This window comes from Numenius arquata, chromosome 2, assembly GCF_964106895.1.
Source record: "Numenius arquata chromosome 2, bNumArq3.hap1.1, whole genome shotgun sequence".
NCBI lineage: Eukaryota > Metazoa > Chordata > Aves > Charadriiformes > Scolopacidae > Numenius > Numenius arquata.
The window spans coordinates 65,697,379-65,716,941 of record NC_133577.1 but is presented as its reverse complement, the minus strand read 5'-3'; the positions used below and the strand labels follow the sequence as shown (position 1 = coordinate 65,716,941).

Sequence of the window (19,563 nt, the reverse complement as noted above, 5' to 3'; positions counted from 1 at the left end):
GTTCTAACACTTCTGAAGCTGCTGAATCTCCTAACAGTCCACTAAGCAGACAATCTTAAATGCTGAGTCTTCTTGGATTTGAGATTATTGTGAGGCAGGACACTAAAACCCCCAGCCTTCTGCTGCTCACTAAACACTGAGTGCCTGGACTCAGGCCCTCTACCCAGTGAGCTACTAAGAGATTGGATGGCTTGGTTATAAAACACAGTTTTTGAAATTGGTTGCTGGGAATAAGGGGTGACATTTCCTGAATCCCTGCCTTATTTTCACCCAGAACTAGTTTGAAACATCCATTTATCTGCGGGAAGTTTAAAAAAAAAATAAAAAAAAATCAGTTGGAGTGCCTATTAACAAAAGAGTGTTTAGATCAATTTGTTGTATTGACAGTCACTAAGCTGAAAAGCTCTAAAAGCACCGTAGCTGACACTTACCTGGGTGGAATTCCACTAGTTTGGTAATGGTGCTTGGGTCCAAGGTACTGCTTACCTTAAATGCCCACATTGCAGTACACTAGCATTTTAAGAGCTGTCTTGTGGGTTTCTGTTTCAGAATAGAACTTTAAATTTTATCTTACTTTACAGAAATTAGAGTTCAAACAGCCAGATCCTACATCTTCCATGCCACAAAGAATAGGTAAGTCTTTTGTGATTTATCTTTTTCTGTTTCAGCGGATGGGTGCAGCCAAGTTTTTATTTTGTATGATGGAGTGCACATTCCATATTGCAGGTTATGTATTTAGTTACAACCATGTATAACTAAACATCTAACTTCTTTCTGTTTAGGGGTTCCTCCTAGCTCCTTTACCCAGGTTGTCCATTCTGCAGGAAGACGGTTTATTGTCAGCCCTGTTCCTGAGAGTCGGTTAAAAGAACAGGGCTTTTTCACATCTGCTGTTCCTGGAGGAAAAGAAACTCCGGATATAGGTAAGTAATCTGAACTCTTAAAATTGGATGCCTAAGGCATATTTATCAAAAATGTGAAGTTCGTTAACTAAACTGTTTCTAAACACCTCTTAAAGTACTTGGGAAAGTAAGGAACTGTCTATGCTGGTAAGAAGTGATTATAATTTGGGTGATACTATGCAGGATTCTCCAGGGTGGGGGGAATGTTGATGGGCTGTCTTCAAGACTCCGAAACCTTAATTCTGTATTTTAATGTAAGCCTGGATTTGTAATTTTTTTTTTTATTATGCTGAGAGGTAAATGTGATTTAAGTCTAGCAATAGACAATAATACTGCAATGAACTTTTCCATGTGGACTGACATTTTTCTGTTCTTGCAGTTGCTGCATCTCCACTACATGGTCCTGGAATGAATCTCTCCCACTCTGCATCATCACTGAGCTTGCAGCAAGCTTTCTCTGAGATAGGGCATGCTCAAATGACAGAAGGACCTAGTACTGCTCCTCCAGTGTTCAATCAAACAGTACCACCATTTCCACCTGCACTTTCTACCATGGCGGGCAGTGGTGCAGCTCCTGCATCTGTGGCTGTTTCTTCAATATCTGTTCCCTCCAGCACAGGTGTTTCTCTTCCAGGATCTGTTACTTTGCCTTCAGAAGGTGCCTCCGTTGGAGTTGCATCGAGTGCAAGTGTGCCAAGCTCTGTTTCTCCACCTCCAGCCTCACAATCTGGACAGCAATCAACTGGTGTCGCTTCCAGTGTGAGCGCCCCTGCTTCTTTCTCCTTACCTACCACATCCCAGCCTGCTCAACCAGTAACAGGAGATGTTGCCCCCAGTATCAGCACATCGTCATCTTTGGCACTGCCATCTACCCACGTTCCTGGTGTCACTGGTGTTGGTGGTGTTGCACTGGCTGTGACATCTCAGTCTGCTCCTCAGATTGTAAGTAGTATGGCAGGACCACAGACATCTGTTGCCCTGTCTCTGCCTCAGAATGTGGCTTTGCAACTTCCTCATCTTAGTAGCAGTGGCTCTGTCTCCAATCTGGCAGAAACAACAGTTGTAAGTGCTCCACAGTCACTACCTGAGAGTGGGCAGTCTATGGATAAATCACAGCTCTGCAGTGCAGCTGGCTTATCTCTTCCAGTTTCTGCACCATTATCATCCTCAGTGGCAACAAGCATATGTGGTTCAGTCACTCAACCGGTGATACATCCCTTACTTGTCCCATCAGGAATTACATCAACACCTGTCCTACCCCAGATTCCAGGTGCAACACCCATGTTGCCCCAGGTTCCCTTACCTGGTGTCTTACCACAGCCAGTAACTAACTTGCCTGCAGTACAGCAAACTTTGATACACAGCCAGCCTCAACCAGCTCCGTTACCCAATCAGCCTCATATTCACTGCCTGGAGGCTGATGCTGACGCTCAGTCTAAAGCTCCCGGTATCGATGATATAAAGACCCTGGAGGAAAAGCTACGGTCTCTCTTCAGTGAACACGGCAATGTGGGAGCAACGCATCCATCAGTATCTCTGGAGACATCATTGGTAATGGAAACTACAGTTATTCCTGGGATACCAACCACTGCTGTTGCACCAACTAAACCCCTGACGTCCATTAGCACTTGTATACCTCCGAGCAGTTTGCCTCTTGGACCAACTGGCTTGCCAGTGCTGACACCAGTTGCCACTCCCGGGCAAGTGATCACCCCGGTCAGCTATATTTCGGCATCGAGCAGCATTGCAACAGCAGTAGTGAAACCAGGGACCTCTCCTTCAAAGCCCCCACTTAGCAGGGTACCGGTAAGAAACGCGACATTTGTGTGAATGTTCAAGTATCGTAGGAAACAACCTTCTTGAGCGAAATCCCTTTTATAAAGCAAAATATTTATTTAAGCAGAGGTGTCTTCATTTTATATAATATTGAAAGTTTTATATGTCTCGAGGTGTTTTATTTTGTCCATATTGGGGGGGGGAGGGGGAGAAAGTCCAATTCTATATTGTGCCTTAGAGCCCTCGCTGATGTTCATTTTTCCTACTCCTAAAGCACAAAGAGTGAAGCAACTGTGGTTGGTTGATTGTGGGTTTTTTTTTTTTTAATAGAATTTGGAAGGCTTGCTTTAAATGGATTTTTACCTTGTACATGATCACTAGAATGAGATGGGGTGGTAGTATGTTTCACAAAGTAGTCAGAATAGCTTAGCTTTGCTTCTTATCATTAGCCTGTTCCTTGAAAGCAAGGGTGAACCTGACTGAAAGCGTTTTTTTGTGGTTGGTTGGTTGGGGTTTTTTTGTAGGGTGTGTTTTTTTTTTTTTTTTTTTAAAGTCCTCTGCTGCTTCTGTGGTGCCTGGATACTCTTTTCCTTCCAAGAGTTACATTTGTGACATCAGTATTCTGATAAGTTTAGAAGATATCTGAATTTCTGTAAACAAACTTTCTTGTTTATTGAATCATGCTCTTTAAACAAACACTCTTCTATAAAGAGATATTCATGATGTATAGTAACAACTTGAGACAAGTTGTGGATGTTGTTACCTGCTCATTAACCAGAAGTATAAATACATTAAATTAGGCTACCTATTTTCTTTTAAATGGCTCCCTGTGTTGGGAGACTCTGCATTTTAAACTAGTTCAATTATTTTAACTATTGGTCACCCTTTCCATTTCAAAGTTAAATAGAAATTGGTTGAAGAAACTTTCAGGTGTTTAACAAACCAAAAACCTTAATCCTTCCTTCCTTTTGTTTCTGTAAACACTTTTCCACTCACCAACTTTGTGTTGGTGGTCTTTGGCCAGCCTTGCTATCAGCCAGTTTCAGGCCATTTGAATTGAGCTACTGCTCCTAATGTCTCCTTTCTCTTGTTACTCTTTGTATTTAAATGAAGTAGAAAACTTCTGCCACCAGGAATAAGTGCCAGTGAAGTTGGGAAGGAAATCCAGACGCAGAGGTTATACTGAAATGAAGTTGAGAATTAGAAAAGAAAGATCAGAATATAATAAAAACTGGTATTGTTTCAGGAACAGTTGGAGCAGTTAGAAGCTTGCTAATTGAAAACCTGTTATTGCAAAGGCTTGGGTTTAAATGTAATAAAAGTTTGCAGTTTTTGATTGTTGGTTCTTGAAAAACTACCTTACCGCTGAAGTTTTCACTTATAAATTAGTTTGGTTTTTTTTCAAAGCTTAATTTTAGTTTCAATTTCTGTGTTGGTTTTGAGCTTTAAGGAGCTTATTGCTTTAGTTTTTCTGGAGTTTACTAAACTTGTATGTTTTATTTTGTTTATGGCCAGCCTGTTAACCTAGTCAGTTACATGTGTTTTGACTTGTCTTATGAATTTATTTAAAGTATATTTTGCCTCTTATTTATAAACTAAATGATTAACTTACCACAGCTTAAAAATTCATCATGCCTCACAACAGGTAATGTCCACGTGTATGTTCCTAGTGCACAAAAAAGCTGAGGTAATGCAACGTGGTGTAATTCCTGCTGAAACATTTTCGGAAGGGTGGATAACTATAGAATGTTATCTTCACCAAGCAGTTATTACTGCAATTTGAACCATTAGTTAAGCTGTGGTAACATGACTGCAAGCTAGAACTGGTTCTTCTTGTTGAGGACTGGTGTAGACTTTGGGCCAGTGACACATACCCAGCAGCGCTCGCTGTTGCACAAGGGGAGCCAACTGACCAACGCTATAGCTCGTAAGGCTCTCATGCATTTCTCAAACTTGAAAGTCTCAAGCCTCAAGATTACAGCTGAGAATAAGAATTGCGAATTGTGTAATGGCTCACTTAATTCCTAGAACTTCTCACTTCCCTAACAATGGAAATAACTAACTGGAATGTGCTGTCTGACCTGGCGGGGAGGCTTTGATGTCTCCTTCTAACCTTTCTGGTCTCTCTAACCTCTTCCACGTAACCTGGATGACTTCCCTCTACCCAGTTGCACGGCCTGGTCATCTTCTGTGGGTCATCAACACCCTTCAGGTTCAAAAAAATAAAAAAAAGTGATGGATTGAGAAATTGGTGGTGAGATCTAAAAATCTGCCTCTCAGCAAGTGGAGACATCCTCAGGCATGACAGCTCCTGTTCTCAAGTCATATTGCTTGGAACAATTTGCCAAAAGCACGTAGCTTGCTGTTCCTAATGGGCAGTTAACATAGATCTGTTCGAAGGAGATTGAGTGCATTCTTGCACCCTTTTATAAATTCAGCTTTTTGGAAAATTGCTTTTTGGAAGAATTATTGTAGCATTTCTTGCAGACTTGAAAATAATATCCCCAAGATACTTTGCTCCTGGACGTAGCAGCTTGTTTAAACTGGAAATTGTGACCACTCAAAGATAATCTGGATTTAAAAATAACACAAAAGCAAACAAACAACTTCCCCCAACTTTATTGCAAAAATCCCTACAGACTCTATGCTAACTCTCCAGGAAGGAAGTCTCTACAGAAAAAAAAAAAAATGTTGAGGCTTCTGTTGTATGACATGACTGACTGTAGCTTGGTATCTGATCCTTCTGTTGTTCCGTGGCTGATGGACTCGCGTTTCCTCTTCGTTATCCATAGGTGCTACCAGTAGGTTCTGAACTTCCGGCTGGCACTCCATCCAGTGAGCCGCTGCCACCTTTTCCAGGACCTTCACTAACTCAGGTGCTACATGACTCTGCAGATTTTTGTCTGCTTCTTTTCCTTTCAAAGAGCATGTTTGGATTAAACCCTCCATTGCATGTTATTAATGTCTTTGTTTTAATTTTCTTTTGACTGAGTAACCCCTTTTGTGTAACTGTAGCAGCAGCCAGAGTCACTTCAACACTGGGTGCAGGGCGAACTATTTATCCAGTGTTTGAAGTACAGGAACGGTTAATCAGGCTTGGGGTGTTTTGGTGTGTTAACCTGAACTTCAGAGGTTTTTTTTTCTTTAAAAAAAAAAAAGTAACACAGGTGAGTGTGCATAAAACTTGAACCTGTTTTCTTCTTTAAAAGGGTATAGTAGCAAAATAGCTCTTTAGGGAAGCAGTATATACTGCAATTAAACATTAAGCAAAATACAAAATTGCTGGCTTTGCGAATTCCTTGGGTTTTGTTGTTTTTGGGGTTTTTTTCCCCAGTTATTACTACACTGATTTCAGTAGGCTTTCAGGTTTGTAAAAGGTCTTTAAAGCTCCTGATCATAAACATGAGTTGAAATGTAACAGTTGCTTCCCTTGCTCAGATTCTGTCCTTGTATGCAAGAGTTAGCTTGGATATTTTGTATGTAAACTGGAGAGGTGTTCAGCTCAAGACCACAAAGATGAAATCTGTCTTTGCTTTTGTTTACAAAATAGAACACCCTCCCACCCCATCCCCTTCCATAATTGAAAGAACTGTATTAAGACAAAACTGTTTTATGGATCTTTTAAATGCTGTGTGACGAGATGTAACGTGGGAACACTATGCTTCAATATGCAAAGAAAAACTGAAAAAATAACGAAAAAAGCACCCCATGAGATCATGAGATGAGATCTAGTTGTGCTGCTTTTGAAAGAAGTTTGTGAATAAACACAAAGATGGCTTTCTATAGAATTATATTGAAGTACGCTTGGCACAGAATTATCATCCCAGTTTTCTATTCAAAATTGTAAAGAAGATATGATTCAAGTGGGCACCTAATGGTTCCTGCTCTACCATCTTCTTGGTCTTCATCTGATGGAGCAAACGCAAATCAGTGACCTTAATCAAGGAGCCCTCGCAGATGGACTCTGCGTCCAGAACTACTTCTTGATTGTCTCTTCTTTTTAATTAAAGCATGTTTAAATCTTTTGTAGGCAATGAGAATCAGTCCACACTAGGAAAGTATTATTCCGTGCTAAAAAGGCAGAAATTTGCGCTCTTCATGTAAGAAAACTAAGAGAGTGAATGTGTGGCACTTGAAACCTGTCAGGGAAAGGAGTGCTGCTGTATTTGGTTTTATGCAGCTTCTTTCTAGCAGGCTGAATAAGGGCCTTATTTCTGCCCTGTTGAGTAATAAGGCAATGGATATCTTCTGCCTCCAAACTGAGCAAGAAACTGAATGGCTTATGTAGAACTAGAAGATGCTAGCATTAGCAAGCAACTCTTTTTTTTCCCCTCTGGGTTCTGGAGAGAGAAGGTGGTCTGTGCCTTTCAGCCAGTTCTTTCTGAAGTGTAGTTTTGCTGAAGAGGAGCCAACAACAATTTGGTGTAATTCTTATCTGTGCTCTTACCATGAACAAGGGTAGCAAATGGATCTGGAGACAGCTGATTAAAATCAGTCACACTAAGTTCATAGTCTTTTTTATTGTCATTGCTTGGAACTGGGTGTATTAGTAATATTTTTCCCCAGACTCAAAGGACTTATAGCCACTTATGTGACTCGAGCCACTGTTCCACTGCAAAAGGCTTCTTCCTGTTTGTCATAGGTATTTCTGGCAGGATTTGTGGTATGGAAGAGGCACAAATTTAGATCCCCTGTTTCTTGTCCTTTGCAAACAGCTTGCCTAATTTCGCTTCTCATTTGAACTCTAAAGCCTGTCTAGGAGTGAGACAAAATTGGAGGAGGCCAACTGGATCAAATCTAATTGACTGTTAAGAGCATTTGCTGCTATCCCATAATACTATCTGGAAAATTACTAAGCTTGTCTTCCTTACTGCTTCTCTCAGTTGATCATTACACAATTTTTTTTTCCTTAGTATCAGACACCTAATTTGCAGACTAAGTATGTGTCATCTCAAGACCAGTTTTGGACAGTTTGTTCCTTAGTCTTAAATACCTGTTCTGTTTATTCCTTAATTGCTTTTTAGAGTGTACTTACATTAATTTTTCCAGCTTCATTTTGGTAGCCTTGTTTCATAAGGAAATCTTTACTTCCTGATCATTCTGATAGCTCTTTGTTTACTTGAAGCAAATATCTTCTTCTGAGCATGTGATGAGAATTATACAGAATTTCAGGTGAAATGTCCTCTTTATTTTATAGTATTATTGAATTAAATTAGCTCCCTCGTCTGCTAAGCACTTGGATTCTGAATGGAGTCATAGAAGTCTGCATCTTCTTGTGTTCTTTTTTTAAAACTTGGATGGAGTTGATACAGGGTTTACTGTTCGTAGGTTTTTTGATTGTGTTTTGAAATCAACAATTCAGGAAGAATGTCATCCTGGCAACGTGTTTGAAAGTATTTTTATGCTATCATGTACCTCTAACTTTCAGTTTCTTGAAAGCAGAAGATAATGTTTTTATGTTGCTGTGACCTCAGCTTCAGATATAAAAACAGATCTAGCCTTTTAATATAAAAGACTTGGAAAGATTAACGATGCTAATGTTTGGATGGAAATTTCTGCTCCATGGGGTCAGAATTGCAACTTAGTGATATCTGCCAACACTTTCTTCTTCCATATGTATCTTACAGCTATGGCCCTAATTAATAATTTTGAGTGAATCCGATCTTTTCTTATCTTCAAGATATTTTTAGGTAATTCTTCTGCTCTTCCCCTCCTCAATTCAATTGGGGATTGTTTGAAAAACATCTCAGATGCCAACTTAAACAGCTGAGATCTAAGCAGTAAGCATACTTGAGAGAGATTCTGCCCCTCTCCCCTCCTTCTCTTCATCAATTCATCCAGAGAGCTTGTTTGAGGGAACTTGTAAGTGTTGTGGGGTTTTCTTTTTATTTTTAAAATTTGTATTATCATCAATTTTGCTTTATTTCACTGAATTTCACTGAATTTTTTTAGAGTTGGAAGGGACCATATAGATCATCTAGTCCAACTCCGCTGCTGAAGCAGGATTGCTTAGAGAATGCTACTCAGGACTGCATCCAGGCGGGTCTTGAAAATCTCCAAAGAAGGGGACTCCACAACCTCCCTGGGCAGCCTGTTCCAGGGCTCTGTCACCCTCACCGTGAAGAAATTCTTCCTCATATTCGAGTGGAACCTCCTATGTTCCAACTTGTGCCCGTTGCCCCTTGTCCTGTCACTGGGAACCACTGAAAAGAGTCTGGCTCCCTCCTCCTTCAACCCACCCTTGAGATACTTATAGGCATTAATAAGGTCTCCCCTCAGCCTTCTCTTCTCCAGACTAAAGAGTCCTAGCTCTCTTAGCCTTTCTTCATAAGGGAGATGCTCCAATCCCTTAATCATCTTTGTTGCCCTTTGCTGGACTCTTTCCAGTAGTTCCCTATCCCTCTTGAATTGGGGAGCCCAGAACTGGACGCAGTATTCCAGTTGTGGCCTCACCAGTGCAGAGTAGAGGGGGAGAATGATTTCCCTCGACCTACTAGCCACACTCTTCCCTATGCAGCCCAGGATTCCGTTGGCCTTCCTGGCCACAAGAGCACACTGCTTGCTCATTGTCATTTTGCTGTCTACCAGGACTCCCAGATCTTTCTCTTTGGAGCTTGTCTCCAGCAGGTAATCTATGCTTGCTTTTATTTATCTAGCAATCAATCTATCTATCAAGCAATTTATCTATGCTTGCTTTTGAAATTGTGGGCATCCTTTTTGAATTTTTCTGTGACTTTTTTTTTTTTCTAATTTACTTTCTTCAAGGTTTTAGATAATCCATAACACAAATTACCTCTGTTATCCTTCAGCCAGAAAACGTAGAACTTGGAGGCTTGCAGCATCTTTGCTTGGCTCTTAAGAGTGGGAATGCAAACTTGATACTAACTTCAGGAAAAAAAGAAGTTCAGTTGATGCTGTGTTTCTGTTTTTTTTACCAAATGTGTTGCTTAAATTCCTTCCAGTCTTACTGTGCTATACATGTTAAATGTAAACATGTAGGAAGGGAACATGATAGAAATATGGAAGCTGTACCGAGTACTTTAGTTTTTAGTATTGAATATGGCTGTTTCTCAAATGTGATGTATTTCTTCTGAGCTGGGACAGCTGTTTATTCTTTCCTTTCTCATCAGTCCCAGCAGCCACTGGAAGATCTGGATGCTAAGCTGAGAAGAACCCTTAGTCCAGAGACCGTTCCAGTGACGTCTGCTCCTGCCTGTGTATGTTCGCAATGTTGGCAGTTTAGTAGTATTGAAAAACTTCACTGTTTTCTCAAGGTCGTGGTCTTAGGTCACTGCCTTTAATATCACTACAGTCTTTAGGCTTTTAAAAATAAAAATGAAGAGTCATCTTCCAGTTTGTGGGACTGACTCAACCAAATTAGTAGGAAAAATCTGTATGTTGCAATAGTTTATGTACTTCCTGAGGCTAGTTTTGGTGTTAGTTCTTAATCCAGTGTTTCTGGTCATGTCATTAATGTCACCAAACTAGAAGGGAAAGTGACTGTGGAATAAGGGGAAAGAGCACTAAACAAGCAGTATGTGATGTGTCAGTCTTAATTTGGGAGGGATGTTTAAAGTGCGGATCTGATATTTTAAAAGACGAGAATAATAAACTTTGATACAAAATGAAGATAGTGATTGGTATTGTAATCTCCAAGTGGCTACTTATGCATTACTTCTGCAAAGCAAAGGGGATGTGCCGACAGCCTTGGGGGGTTGTAAGGTGTGCAAAGTCTGTTGCTGATGTTGCTTGCTTTGGAAGTTAAAAACTCTTGCATTTGTCTTGTGGGTCATGCTTTGACTCTAGTGGAAATAAAAGATTATGTAGTATGCAGTATGGTGGATTTGTTGGCATTCAATCAAACTGCTGATTGTTTTAATTTAATTTTGTTTTTGTTTTCCCCCTTGAACCTGTAGTCTGTGCCCTCAGTAGCATCTACAACAGTTACCGGGCTGGTGTCCACAGCAACACAGTCTCTGAAGGATGGTAAGACATCCTTGATTATTTTAGATGGTTTCCTCACCGTGGAGATGTAATCCAAAATTGAACAGATTAGCAACTTGGAAGGACATAGTCTTTTTAGTAAGTCATACAATGGCAATTTCTTAGGGATTGTATTAGATTTTAGTAATTAGACTGAAATTTTTCCACTGTAGACCAGGAGAGGGGAATGATATATGCATATTCTAGTAACTCATTTAGGATTTAAAGCTGTCCAAAATGCTAAATTAAGACTTGCAAAGAATCTCCAGTATGCTGCTAAGGTACAGCTTCAGGATTTGAAGGAAATGTTTTCTGTCTTCCGTTATGTTCTTGGCAACAACAGTAAGACTTCTCATCTTGCATCATTGTGCTGTGTTCTCTATGTAGGATACCTCTTCCTAACCTAAGAGTGTTTCCTTTCTTTTTAAATAGAGAAATGAAGGTTAAACTACTAAAAAAATTAAGAAAGGTAGTAGGAAAACCAGACTCCCTTCTAGCTGCTTTAGATCAACTGAAGGGTGACTGATGATCAACAACTGAAGTCTGAATGATCGATGACTTTCAAATCTAAATGAGTTCAACTTGAGGGACAGGACCCCCAACAGCTTGCAAAATAGTCTGAGATTTTCCTGTCAATATTCCCCTAACTTTAATTTTAAAAATCTTTCTTTTTTAAAAGAAACTGTTAATGTGGTAGTAAAATTATTTATGAATATCTAGTAAACATTATTTAACTTGAATGTGCCTCTGAAGCTCAATGACAAACCTTCAAAAGCTGATAAAACCAGTAGGAAAATAAAATATTCCCATTTTGGTATGTCAGTAGTGAACTATACTATAGAACTCATTTGTCTGCTAGAAAATGAGTTGGTTTTTGCCTGCTAGAGTTTAGAAGGTAAAAGTAAACAAGCTGAAAAGTTGCTTAATAAACAACAGCAAGCTGTCCAATAGAACTGATATAAAAATAGAATATTATTTCTCAGCTTTGTAACCTTATACTGCCAGTGCATACAGCAACAAAATTAGGAGCTGACACCTAAGAATCCAGCTCTGAAAGCTTCTGGTAGGCTGCTTTGAGTAAATGTGGTTTATAGCATTTCTTGAACTTACTACTCTTCTATTAATAAATTGTCCCCAGTGTTTGTGAAGGTTAGGTACTCAGTGTGGGTACTGAATTAAAATAAGCTCTTTCTTACATAAATTTCAGTTCTGCTTTTTATTCTTTGGTTATTTCACATCCCTGTTTGAACTCAATGTGCTTTTTTTACTGCTATCTAAAAGTGCATTTTTATTAAGTATACTGTGCAAGGGAAATGCATAGAAAAATGCTTCATTTTAACATTGCGGTTTGATAGTCTATATAGTAAAGTTGAAAAAAGAGATCAGGTTCCATGAATTCAAAGGCCTATTAGGAGTTAACTGATAGTTGAGTTTGAAGTAGATAAAAAGAAATGTTTGGAGTTCAAATAATTTGTTGCTCATTTTCTTCTTAATCCCATTCTCCTTTTCCTTAGCTTCAGCATCAAGTGGTGGAGAGAGCGGTGCTGTGGCTACCACAGCAGGAGCCGGGGTTCTTAAGATGGGACGGTTTCAGGTAGGAGATATTTAAACTGATTTGGTTGTTGAGACGGGATCTTTGCTGAGCAGTTCCTGGGTAGTGCCAGCTCAGTCCACCTCATGGTGGGCTTTTCTCTTGGGAGAAAATGTCCATGTTGAACTTGTGAATGCAGTGCTTTGTGCAGATGCTGTTTTAGTTCTGGGCAGAGATTGCACTAGATTATGCAGGTCTAGAATTGTGGACACAGCACTTGATTGTGTCAGGTCTTAGCTGTGTAACTGTTGGCCTTGGTCTTTAATGTTAGCTGCTTGCTGGCTGCCAGTGCTCGGGTGTTCACTGTATTAATTCCTGTTTGGGAAGGAAGTCCCCTCTGAATTGACTGTGCTTCTTGGAGTTAATCCCCCAGATTGCTTAGAAGTACTTTTTTTGTGGCAGTGGGTTACTACGAGGGAAGTGGTAGTTTGCTTTGTGGCATACCAAGGAAAAGAGTTATTTTTCCCTCTCAGATGTATCTTAATAATAAAAGCATCACGTTAAGAGAGAACTAAGGTTGTCTGCATGATTGCATTTCTATTCTAGGTATCTGTGGCAGTGGATGATGTGCTAAAAGAGGGTGACAAACCTGAAGCTAAGCCGGTGCAATTTGAAACCACCTCCACTGATTCTTCATCTCTTTCTGGCAGTAGCCCAGAGAGCACGCTGGTAAAGCAGTCTGGCAGTCGGAAAAGTGAGGCTGTCACTGACTCCTCTTTGGATGTGGTAGATGGCATTCCTCAGACAGTTCCTGTGCTGCAATTACCAGTAGACGTTGGTCAGCCTACTAAGGTCGGGCGCTTTCAGGTAACAACAACAACGGATCAAGTGGGGCGCTTTTCGGTGTCAAAGACTCAGGATGAGGTCAGCTGTGCGGAGAAAGAGCCAATGACTCTTCCTCTCTCTGTGGACTTGGAACAAGTTGCTGCTTCAGCTGCAACTCCGAAGAAAGAGTTGGAGTCAAGGCAGTCCCCACACATGAACGGTCCGTCCTCTGAACCGGAGGCTGCCTTCTTAAGCGGGATGGCTAAGGATTTCGATGATGGCTCGGGGAGCCCAGACTCCCTCCAGCCCATGGGGTCGAAGATTAGCCTCCCTGTTCAGAGCCTTAGCAACTCATTCAACTCTTCCTATATGAGCAGTGATAATGAGTCCGATATTGAAGATGAAGACTTGAAATTGGAACTCCGTCGGTTACGGGAGAAGTAAGGCTTTTTTCCTTGTGTGGTCATATGTGAAATATATGTGATAGGATTAATATCAATTTCATCTGTACTTTACTTTTCACAAAGAACAAAAGTAAACTTTTAAAAAGACTCAACCTTTGCTCAGTGTCAGGACCCATTGTCAGTGTCTGTGGGAAGTAAGATTCTTTAGTGGGAAAGCAGTACATAATTATAACAAAAAAGGTATGTAGATGTTTGCTGTGCCTAATTTTCTAACCTGTAGCCTTGTTGCATGTGTCTATATGTAGATTGATCGCAGCACTGCGGATAAGACTACGGATGTGTAGAAGCTTTTGCATATCACTGAAGTTTAATAGTCAGTGAGAATAGTAGTGTCTCATTTGAAAAAGACACGCAGCGCTCTGTGTTTCTAATATGCGTTTCTGGCATGTCTAATGGTTCTCCTTTTCCTGAAGAATTTAAAGTCAAGCAGTGTGACCTACTGATTTATTTATACTGGAAGTTGAACGTTTTTTAGGGCAGCTAGCAATTTTAAATCTTACATATGCAACTGCTCTGAAAAAAAGCCTGAGGAAATACAAATGTAGAAGTCTCCAAGGCCATACGTCTCAGAAAATGAGCAATCTAGCTATTCCTGTAGCATTTTGATGCTGAATGACTTGATCTTCTAGATGTATGTTGTTTATACTTCCATTTATCCTGGTTTTATTCTTACAGTGTGGGGAACTTTGTGTGGGAATTCTAGCCAGGGTTAGGGCACAATGGAAAATGGCAAGTGTTCTGCCCCATGCATTCAGTGGTTATTTGTGGAAAAGAGTTATTTCCTCCTTTCTTAAATGTTAATGGGAGTTTAACTAAATGAGCTGGTCACGCTTGACTGGAGGGGAGGGATTGTATGCATGTGTGAATATACATATAATTTTTGTAAGTCGTACTCTCTTGTAACTTGTTAGGCACCTTAAAGAGATCCAGGAGCTGCAGAGCCGCCAGAAACAGGAGATTGAGTCACTATACATGAAGCTGGGAAAGGCCCCACCTGCAGTAATTATTCCCCCAGCTGCACCCCTTTCGGGAAGGAGGAGACGACCTACTAAAGGAAAAAGCAGCAAGTCCAGTCGTAGCAGCTCCCAGGGAAATAAGAGCCCTCAGCTATCAGGTAAGAGTCAAAAAAAAAAAAAAAAGAAAAAAGAGAGTAGATAAAACAGACAAGGTACCATCTCACATTCTTAGACCTATGTCTGTGTGTCTGTCTCTGTGTCTTGTCTTTTGGAGGGGGGTGGGTGTATCCCAGTTCCTCCCCTGCCTGGATTACTAGCTCATTTTTAAAATTGGTTTTGCTGCTCGGTAGTCTTGCTTGTGACTTTTGTAATCTGCTGAAAGATACCGTCACGTTGTTCTGTAAGAGCAGTCTTAAAGTTGTGATTTGTATTTTTTAGAGATCAGTCATAGGGCTCTGACTAGGAAGAAAAGTGTAAATTTACATTACGGGAGAAAACTTTGATTTGTTTTTTTATCTTTTTAAAAAAAAGTTGCCTCCTGAAACTGATTTTGCACAACGGTGCTGGTCTCTTCAGTCATCTTCAGAGAAATTTTTTTTTCTACTTTAGTAGTACTTAAGCATGGTATTACTAGTGTCCTTACACTTCAGAAACTTAGTCATAGTTGATGGCTATTTGAGTAGTGGGTTTTTTTAATGGAGTTGCAATTTTATTGTACTTACAAATTGAGAAACAGCTCCAATTGTCAAGGCTTCCTTTCTTACTAAACCCATTTTTATAATAAACAGAACTCAGAAATATAGTTCTGTTTACTGTTTGAATGACATGGATGTCAGATGCTTGCTGGGTAGTTGTAGATGTCTCCCAAATCCTGTAGCATTGAGTAAACAATATTGGAGGGCCAGCACTGTGAGCAGAAATATTTGTTACTGCTTCCTGCACATTCACTTTGGTAATTCCACGTCATGCTGCAATTTCTGTATCCAGTCACCCTGGCTGCTCACTTCTGTTTTGTTATATGATAGCGGAGCTATGTGTGAGCATGTGACAGTGAGCTAGCACAGAGTTGCATTAAAACCTAAGTAATTCAGAATTTTTCTAGTCTTACTGCTTTCTCAGAAGCTGAAGTGGTTCCCACCGCCTGCCTCCCCCTCTCTTGCCTGGGTTGTCAGGCTTGACCAGATGATGATACCCTTTTATTTTCCCCACCACCACCACAGTATTTTTTTCCTGTATCACTAATGTAATAGCTCAACTGATCGTTTGAGTTCCTTGGTAGTGACTTCATTCTGTAGTAAATGTTCCAGTCAAACTTTCCTCTGTTTTTTTTCTCCTGTCCCTTGGGAACAATAACAGAAACTTCGAAAAGGATGTGAGGAAACTGAAATGTTGAACGACCTTTTTGCCTTCCTTCTTCCTCTAGGCAATCTGTCAGCTCAAAGTGCACCATCAGTCTTGCCCCCACAGCAGACTCTTCATCCTCCTGGTAGCGTGCCAGAGACTGGGCAGAACCACTTGTTACAGCCCCTCAAACCTTCACCTTCTAGCGAAAATCTCTACTCTGCCTTTACCAGTGATGGTGCCCTTTCGGTACCAAGCCTTTCTGCACCAGGCCAAGGTAAGACTTCAAATGGAATTAGTGTCAAGTCTTGCACCTTTGTTACTGGTGAAGGAATGATCAACATGATAACACTTGATTTTATTTTTTTTTTTAATACATAACATAAAGTAGATTGGTAGTCTTCAACCTATGCATGGAGGCTGATGGGGCGTTTTTTGCAACTAGGTTTCCACCTTCTCGCATAGGTGAAGCGAAGAGGTTGTTCAAGTAATGAATATATAGTGCATGGCCCTGTCTGCTGTAATGAAAGCACCAAGGAGAATACAAAGTGCAGTATGGTGGTGGCGAGAAACGTTCAGCTGATGTTGGGGAGAGGTGTTGGCTCAAAGGGTGAGGTGGCAGATGAGCATGGGGGGGGATGCAGAACAGCTTTGGTGTTAACACATAATTTAAATGGTAGGAAATTCCTGAAGACTTCCAAAGAAGAAGACTTCCTGAAGAAGTCCTTTTAGACTTCCAAACTGCTTTGGCTGTTTCTGCCGATGGAATTGTTAACAATAAAAGGGTAAAATAGGCTCACGTTCTGCAATTGTGAGTTAAAGAATTACCCTGGAAGGAAGAGTTAGTATAGGAGGATGGAATGGTAGGAATAATCAATTGTTCATTTACTCAAGTTGTGGGTTGTTTGTTATTAGTCATTATGTTATCAAATAATTTGTCAGACACAGCTCTGATTTATTTGGTAGGGAGGGCTTTTTTTGCTTGCCAGTCGTTAGGGGGGATGATAGCTTGATTCCTTTACTTCTCTGAACTTAGTTGTTCCAGGTTCTTTTGCCCCTTGAATGTCTTCTTGAAAAGCTTTGCCATAGACTAATTGAATACATCAATTCTAATTAGTGTTTTTGCTGAAATTGAAGAATTACAGACAGAAAGTGGAAACAGACTTTCTGGAAGAATTTTCTATAGAGATCCTTTTAATGAACGGTTTCAAGTATTTTGGAGCAATTTGAATCATCTCCCTGTATCTAGAGTTATGCAGTACCTTTTATAATTGTACGCTCTTGCCATGATTTGGCTTTCCTCTAGATTGCAGCCTTATTGTTGGGTTATGTACTGGAGAGTAGCACTGCAAACTTGGCCTAATATCGGGAGGTATTAGAAGGAGTCTCTTCACTCCGTATATTGTCTACATACTCTTTGGTCCACACTTTGAGGCTTATTCTTGTGTGTCACGTTAATGCATTTCACCCTTCCAACCTCAAGTTGCTAACATCTTGTAGTGGTGTTTCTGTCTCTTCTCCTCTCCTTTCTCTGTTCTTCCCGTTTTTGTTTTCTCACAGGCTGTGCGAAGTTTAACTGTGCATCTGAGAGAGTGACGTTCAAGCCTGGTGGCAGGAGGACCCGATTTCTGAGTACGCCCTGCTTGGCTCTTTGTGTGTAACACCTTTACTCCTTCCTTGTCTGTCTTTTGTTTTGTCTTTTTGTTGTTGTGGTTTTTTTTTTTTGTTTTTGTTTTTCTGCTGCTTGGATCTGTTTCATGCAGCCCATTCTCATCTACCACCTTGTATTCCCTCCCATCCCATGGCTCAGCTGAGCTGCTTTTAGCGCACCTTTAGAAGTTTGGGTTCTCATGTTAGGTATGCTCAGTTGTTAAACTCAAAATAACAAGCAGTCATTTTCTCTAAGCTTGTGGTGGAAACTTTTCTAGGAGACAGGTCAGTGAAATGACAGAAACTGGGGAGAGTTAGCAAGTTGCGGGTGCATGAGCATTTTCTTTTGGCCTGCCTTAGTAATTAGGCTTCAGCATATCTTAGCTGACATGAGACTTGGAGGGGAGGTAGTCTTTCTAGTGGAACAGCGAGGAAGATTTGTTTTCCAAATTATTCCTTTGTTGGACACTACTGTAATTGACGGGGGGAATATGTTGACTTCCTCCAGCAGTATGCTTACTGGGCAAGTCAGATGTGTTTTTTGCATATTCTCAGCACTAGTGCTGATTACAGTGGCATTGATGCCACCTGTAGGTAGTTATATTGACGACTTGTGTTCATTAGCAGATGGACAGCTAAAGATTGAAGTGTTGAGGGTTTTAAAAAGACTTAGAGAATATCATCAGGCAAACTCAAAAGATCCTTACCTACTAATGGGTCCAGGTTTAGAAGTTTTTATTGTAAATTGGGGATGCACTAAATGTGCAACAGATAGCAGTAAAGGTGGGTAAATAGACATCTTCAGACATCCTATCAACCCTCACGAGTTACCTTGCAGCCCTTTTCAAACTCCTTTCATTTGTACTTACGTTAGACCAGGTTTACAAGAGAGCCTCAAACTTCTGATGCGATTGAAGTAATGATGTGCTTGAGCCGAGGCTGCTGATGTGATGCTTTTTACTGGGAGTGCTGCAACATCTCCCGTGCTGCTTCTGCTGGCTGGACCCTTTAAATGTCCGACATTTGTTTCCCACCCTCTGGAATGACTTGATGTGAGAAATCTTTGAGTGCTGTAAAGAGACCTTCAGTTGCTGCACTGTCTTGCTACAGTTGGCGGTAGCGCAGCTGAGCCGGAGAGTTGTTGGGAGGAACTAGGCCTGGCCTTCTGCAGAGACAGCTGCAATGCCACCAGCTCCATCCTCTGAGAAGGGAGTGAGGCAGACGGAGGGGGGGGGATGACACCTTTTTTTCATGGCTGTTCAATTTTGCAATGATACCTCTATCCCACTTCATTGGATTGGGGGATGGAAGTACTAATTGGCATTTAATTTTTCAAATTGAGCAGCTTTAAATGTTTTTGCTAGGTATATTAATGTGCAGGTGTGTGCCGACATCTGCAAGATTTATTGCTCCTTTCTTGGAAGAAGTCAAATTCTTACCAAAGCTGACTCTTCAAAATCATCTTTGGTCTGGCCTGTTCTTTTTTTGGGGAAGGGAATATAAAGAACAGCCATTCTGTTTCTAGAATTGCCAATGAACTGAGTATATGAGAGTATTGTTTACTTATAAGGCCTTAGCTTGCTGCACATTGACCATCATCTGGCTGTAAGAGTACTTTGGCATGTATATATCCTGCTTATGGGACTGGTGCTAAGGGAAATGGAATCTTTTTGTGAAGTGTGTTGTAGCTGTCCTGTAAAAGCAGGCAATGTTTGTAAAGGCATGGCGCAGCTTGGCCTGGCACTTGGCTTATTGCAGGTGGCTTGCTTCCTGGAGTCTTGTCCTTGAAATGCTCTTGCAGACTGTTGTGGAGAGTGACAACTGGAGAAGATGCTGGGTTAGAATCAGTGGTTTTGAGGAAACAGTGCAGTAATTGATGCTTTTAACTGTGTGGCTGGAGAAACAGAGTGGCACAGCTTGGCAGGGAATGTCTGAACTGTTCCACAGATCTGTGAAAATAAGGTGACAAACTAAAAGCACTTGACCTTTCAAATAAATCTTTCTCATGTTGTAAACTGGTGGTGGAACTTTGATAGTTGTAAAATGCTTCCTACATCCCGACAAAAATGGAAGATAGACTCGCTTTTCCTTTTGTGATTATGGCCAGTTGTGACAGTGATGTCTTCTGGCGTTCT

The 19,563-nt window shown here is 40.7% G+C and overlaps 1 protein-coding gene across 1 annotated transcript in view; it reads left to right on the top strand.

The window, feature by feature from the left end:
* The window catches only part of WNK1 (WNK lysine deficient protein kinase 1), a 101,965-nt gene that overhangs the window by 77,295 nt on the left and 5,107 nt on the right, over positions 1-19,563 (top strand). Inside the window, exons 18-28 of the mRNA XM_074167429.1 lie at positions 582-633; positions 783-923; positions 1,282-2,708; positions 5,471-5,554; positions 9,809-9,895; positions 10,595-10,664; positions 12,176-12,255; positions 12,799-13,457; positions 14,393-14,595; positions 15,861-16,055; positions 17,339-17,431. Coding sequence (XP_074023530.1) covers positions 582-633; positions 783-923; positions 1,282-2,708; positions 5,471-5,554; positions 9,809-9,895; positions 10,595-10,664; positions 12,176-12,255; positions 12,799-13,457; positions 14,393-14,595; positions 15,861-16,055; positions 17,339-17,431 — 3,091 coding nt within the window. The remainder of the gene's footprint in view (positions 1-581; positions 634-782; positions 924-1,281; positions 2,709-5,470; positions 5,555-9,808; positions 9,896-10,594; positions 10,665-12,175; positions 12,256-12,798; positions 13,458-14,392; positions 14,596-15,860; positions 16,056-17,338; positions 17,432-19,563) is intronic.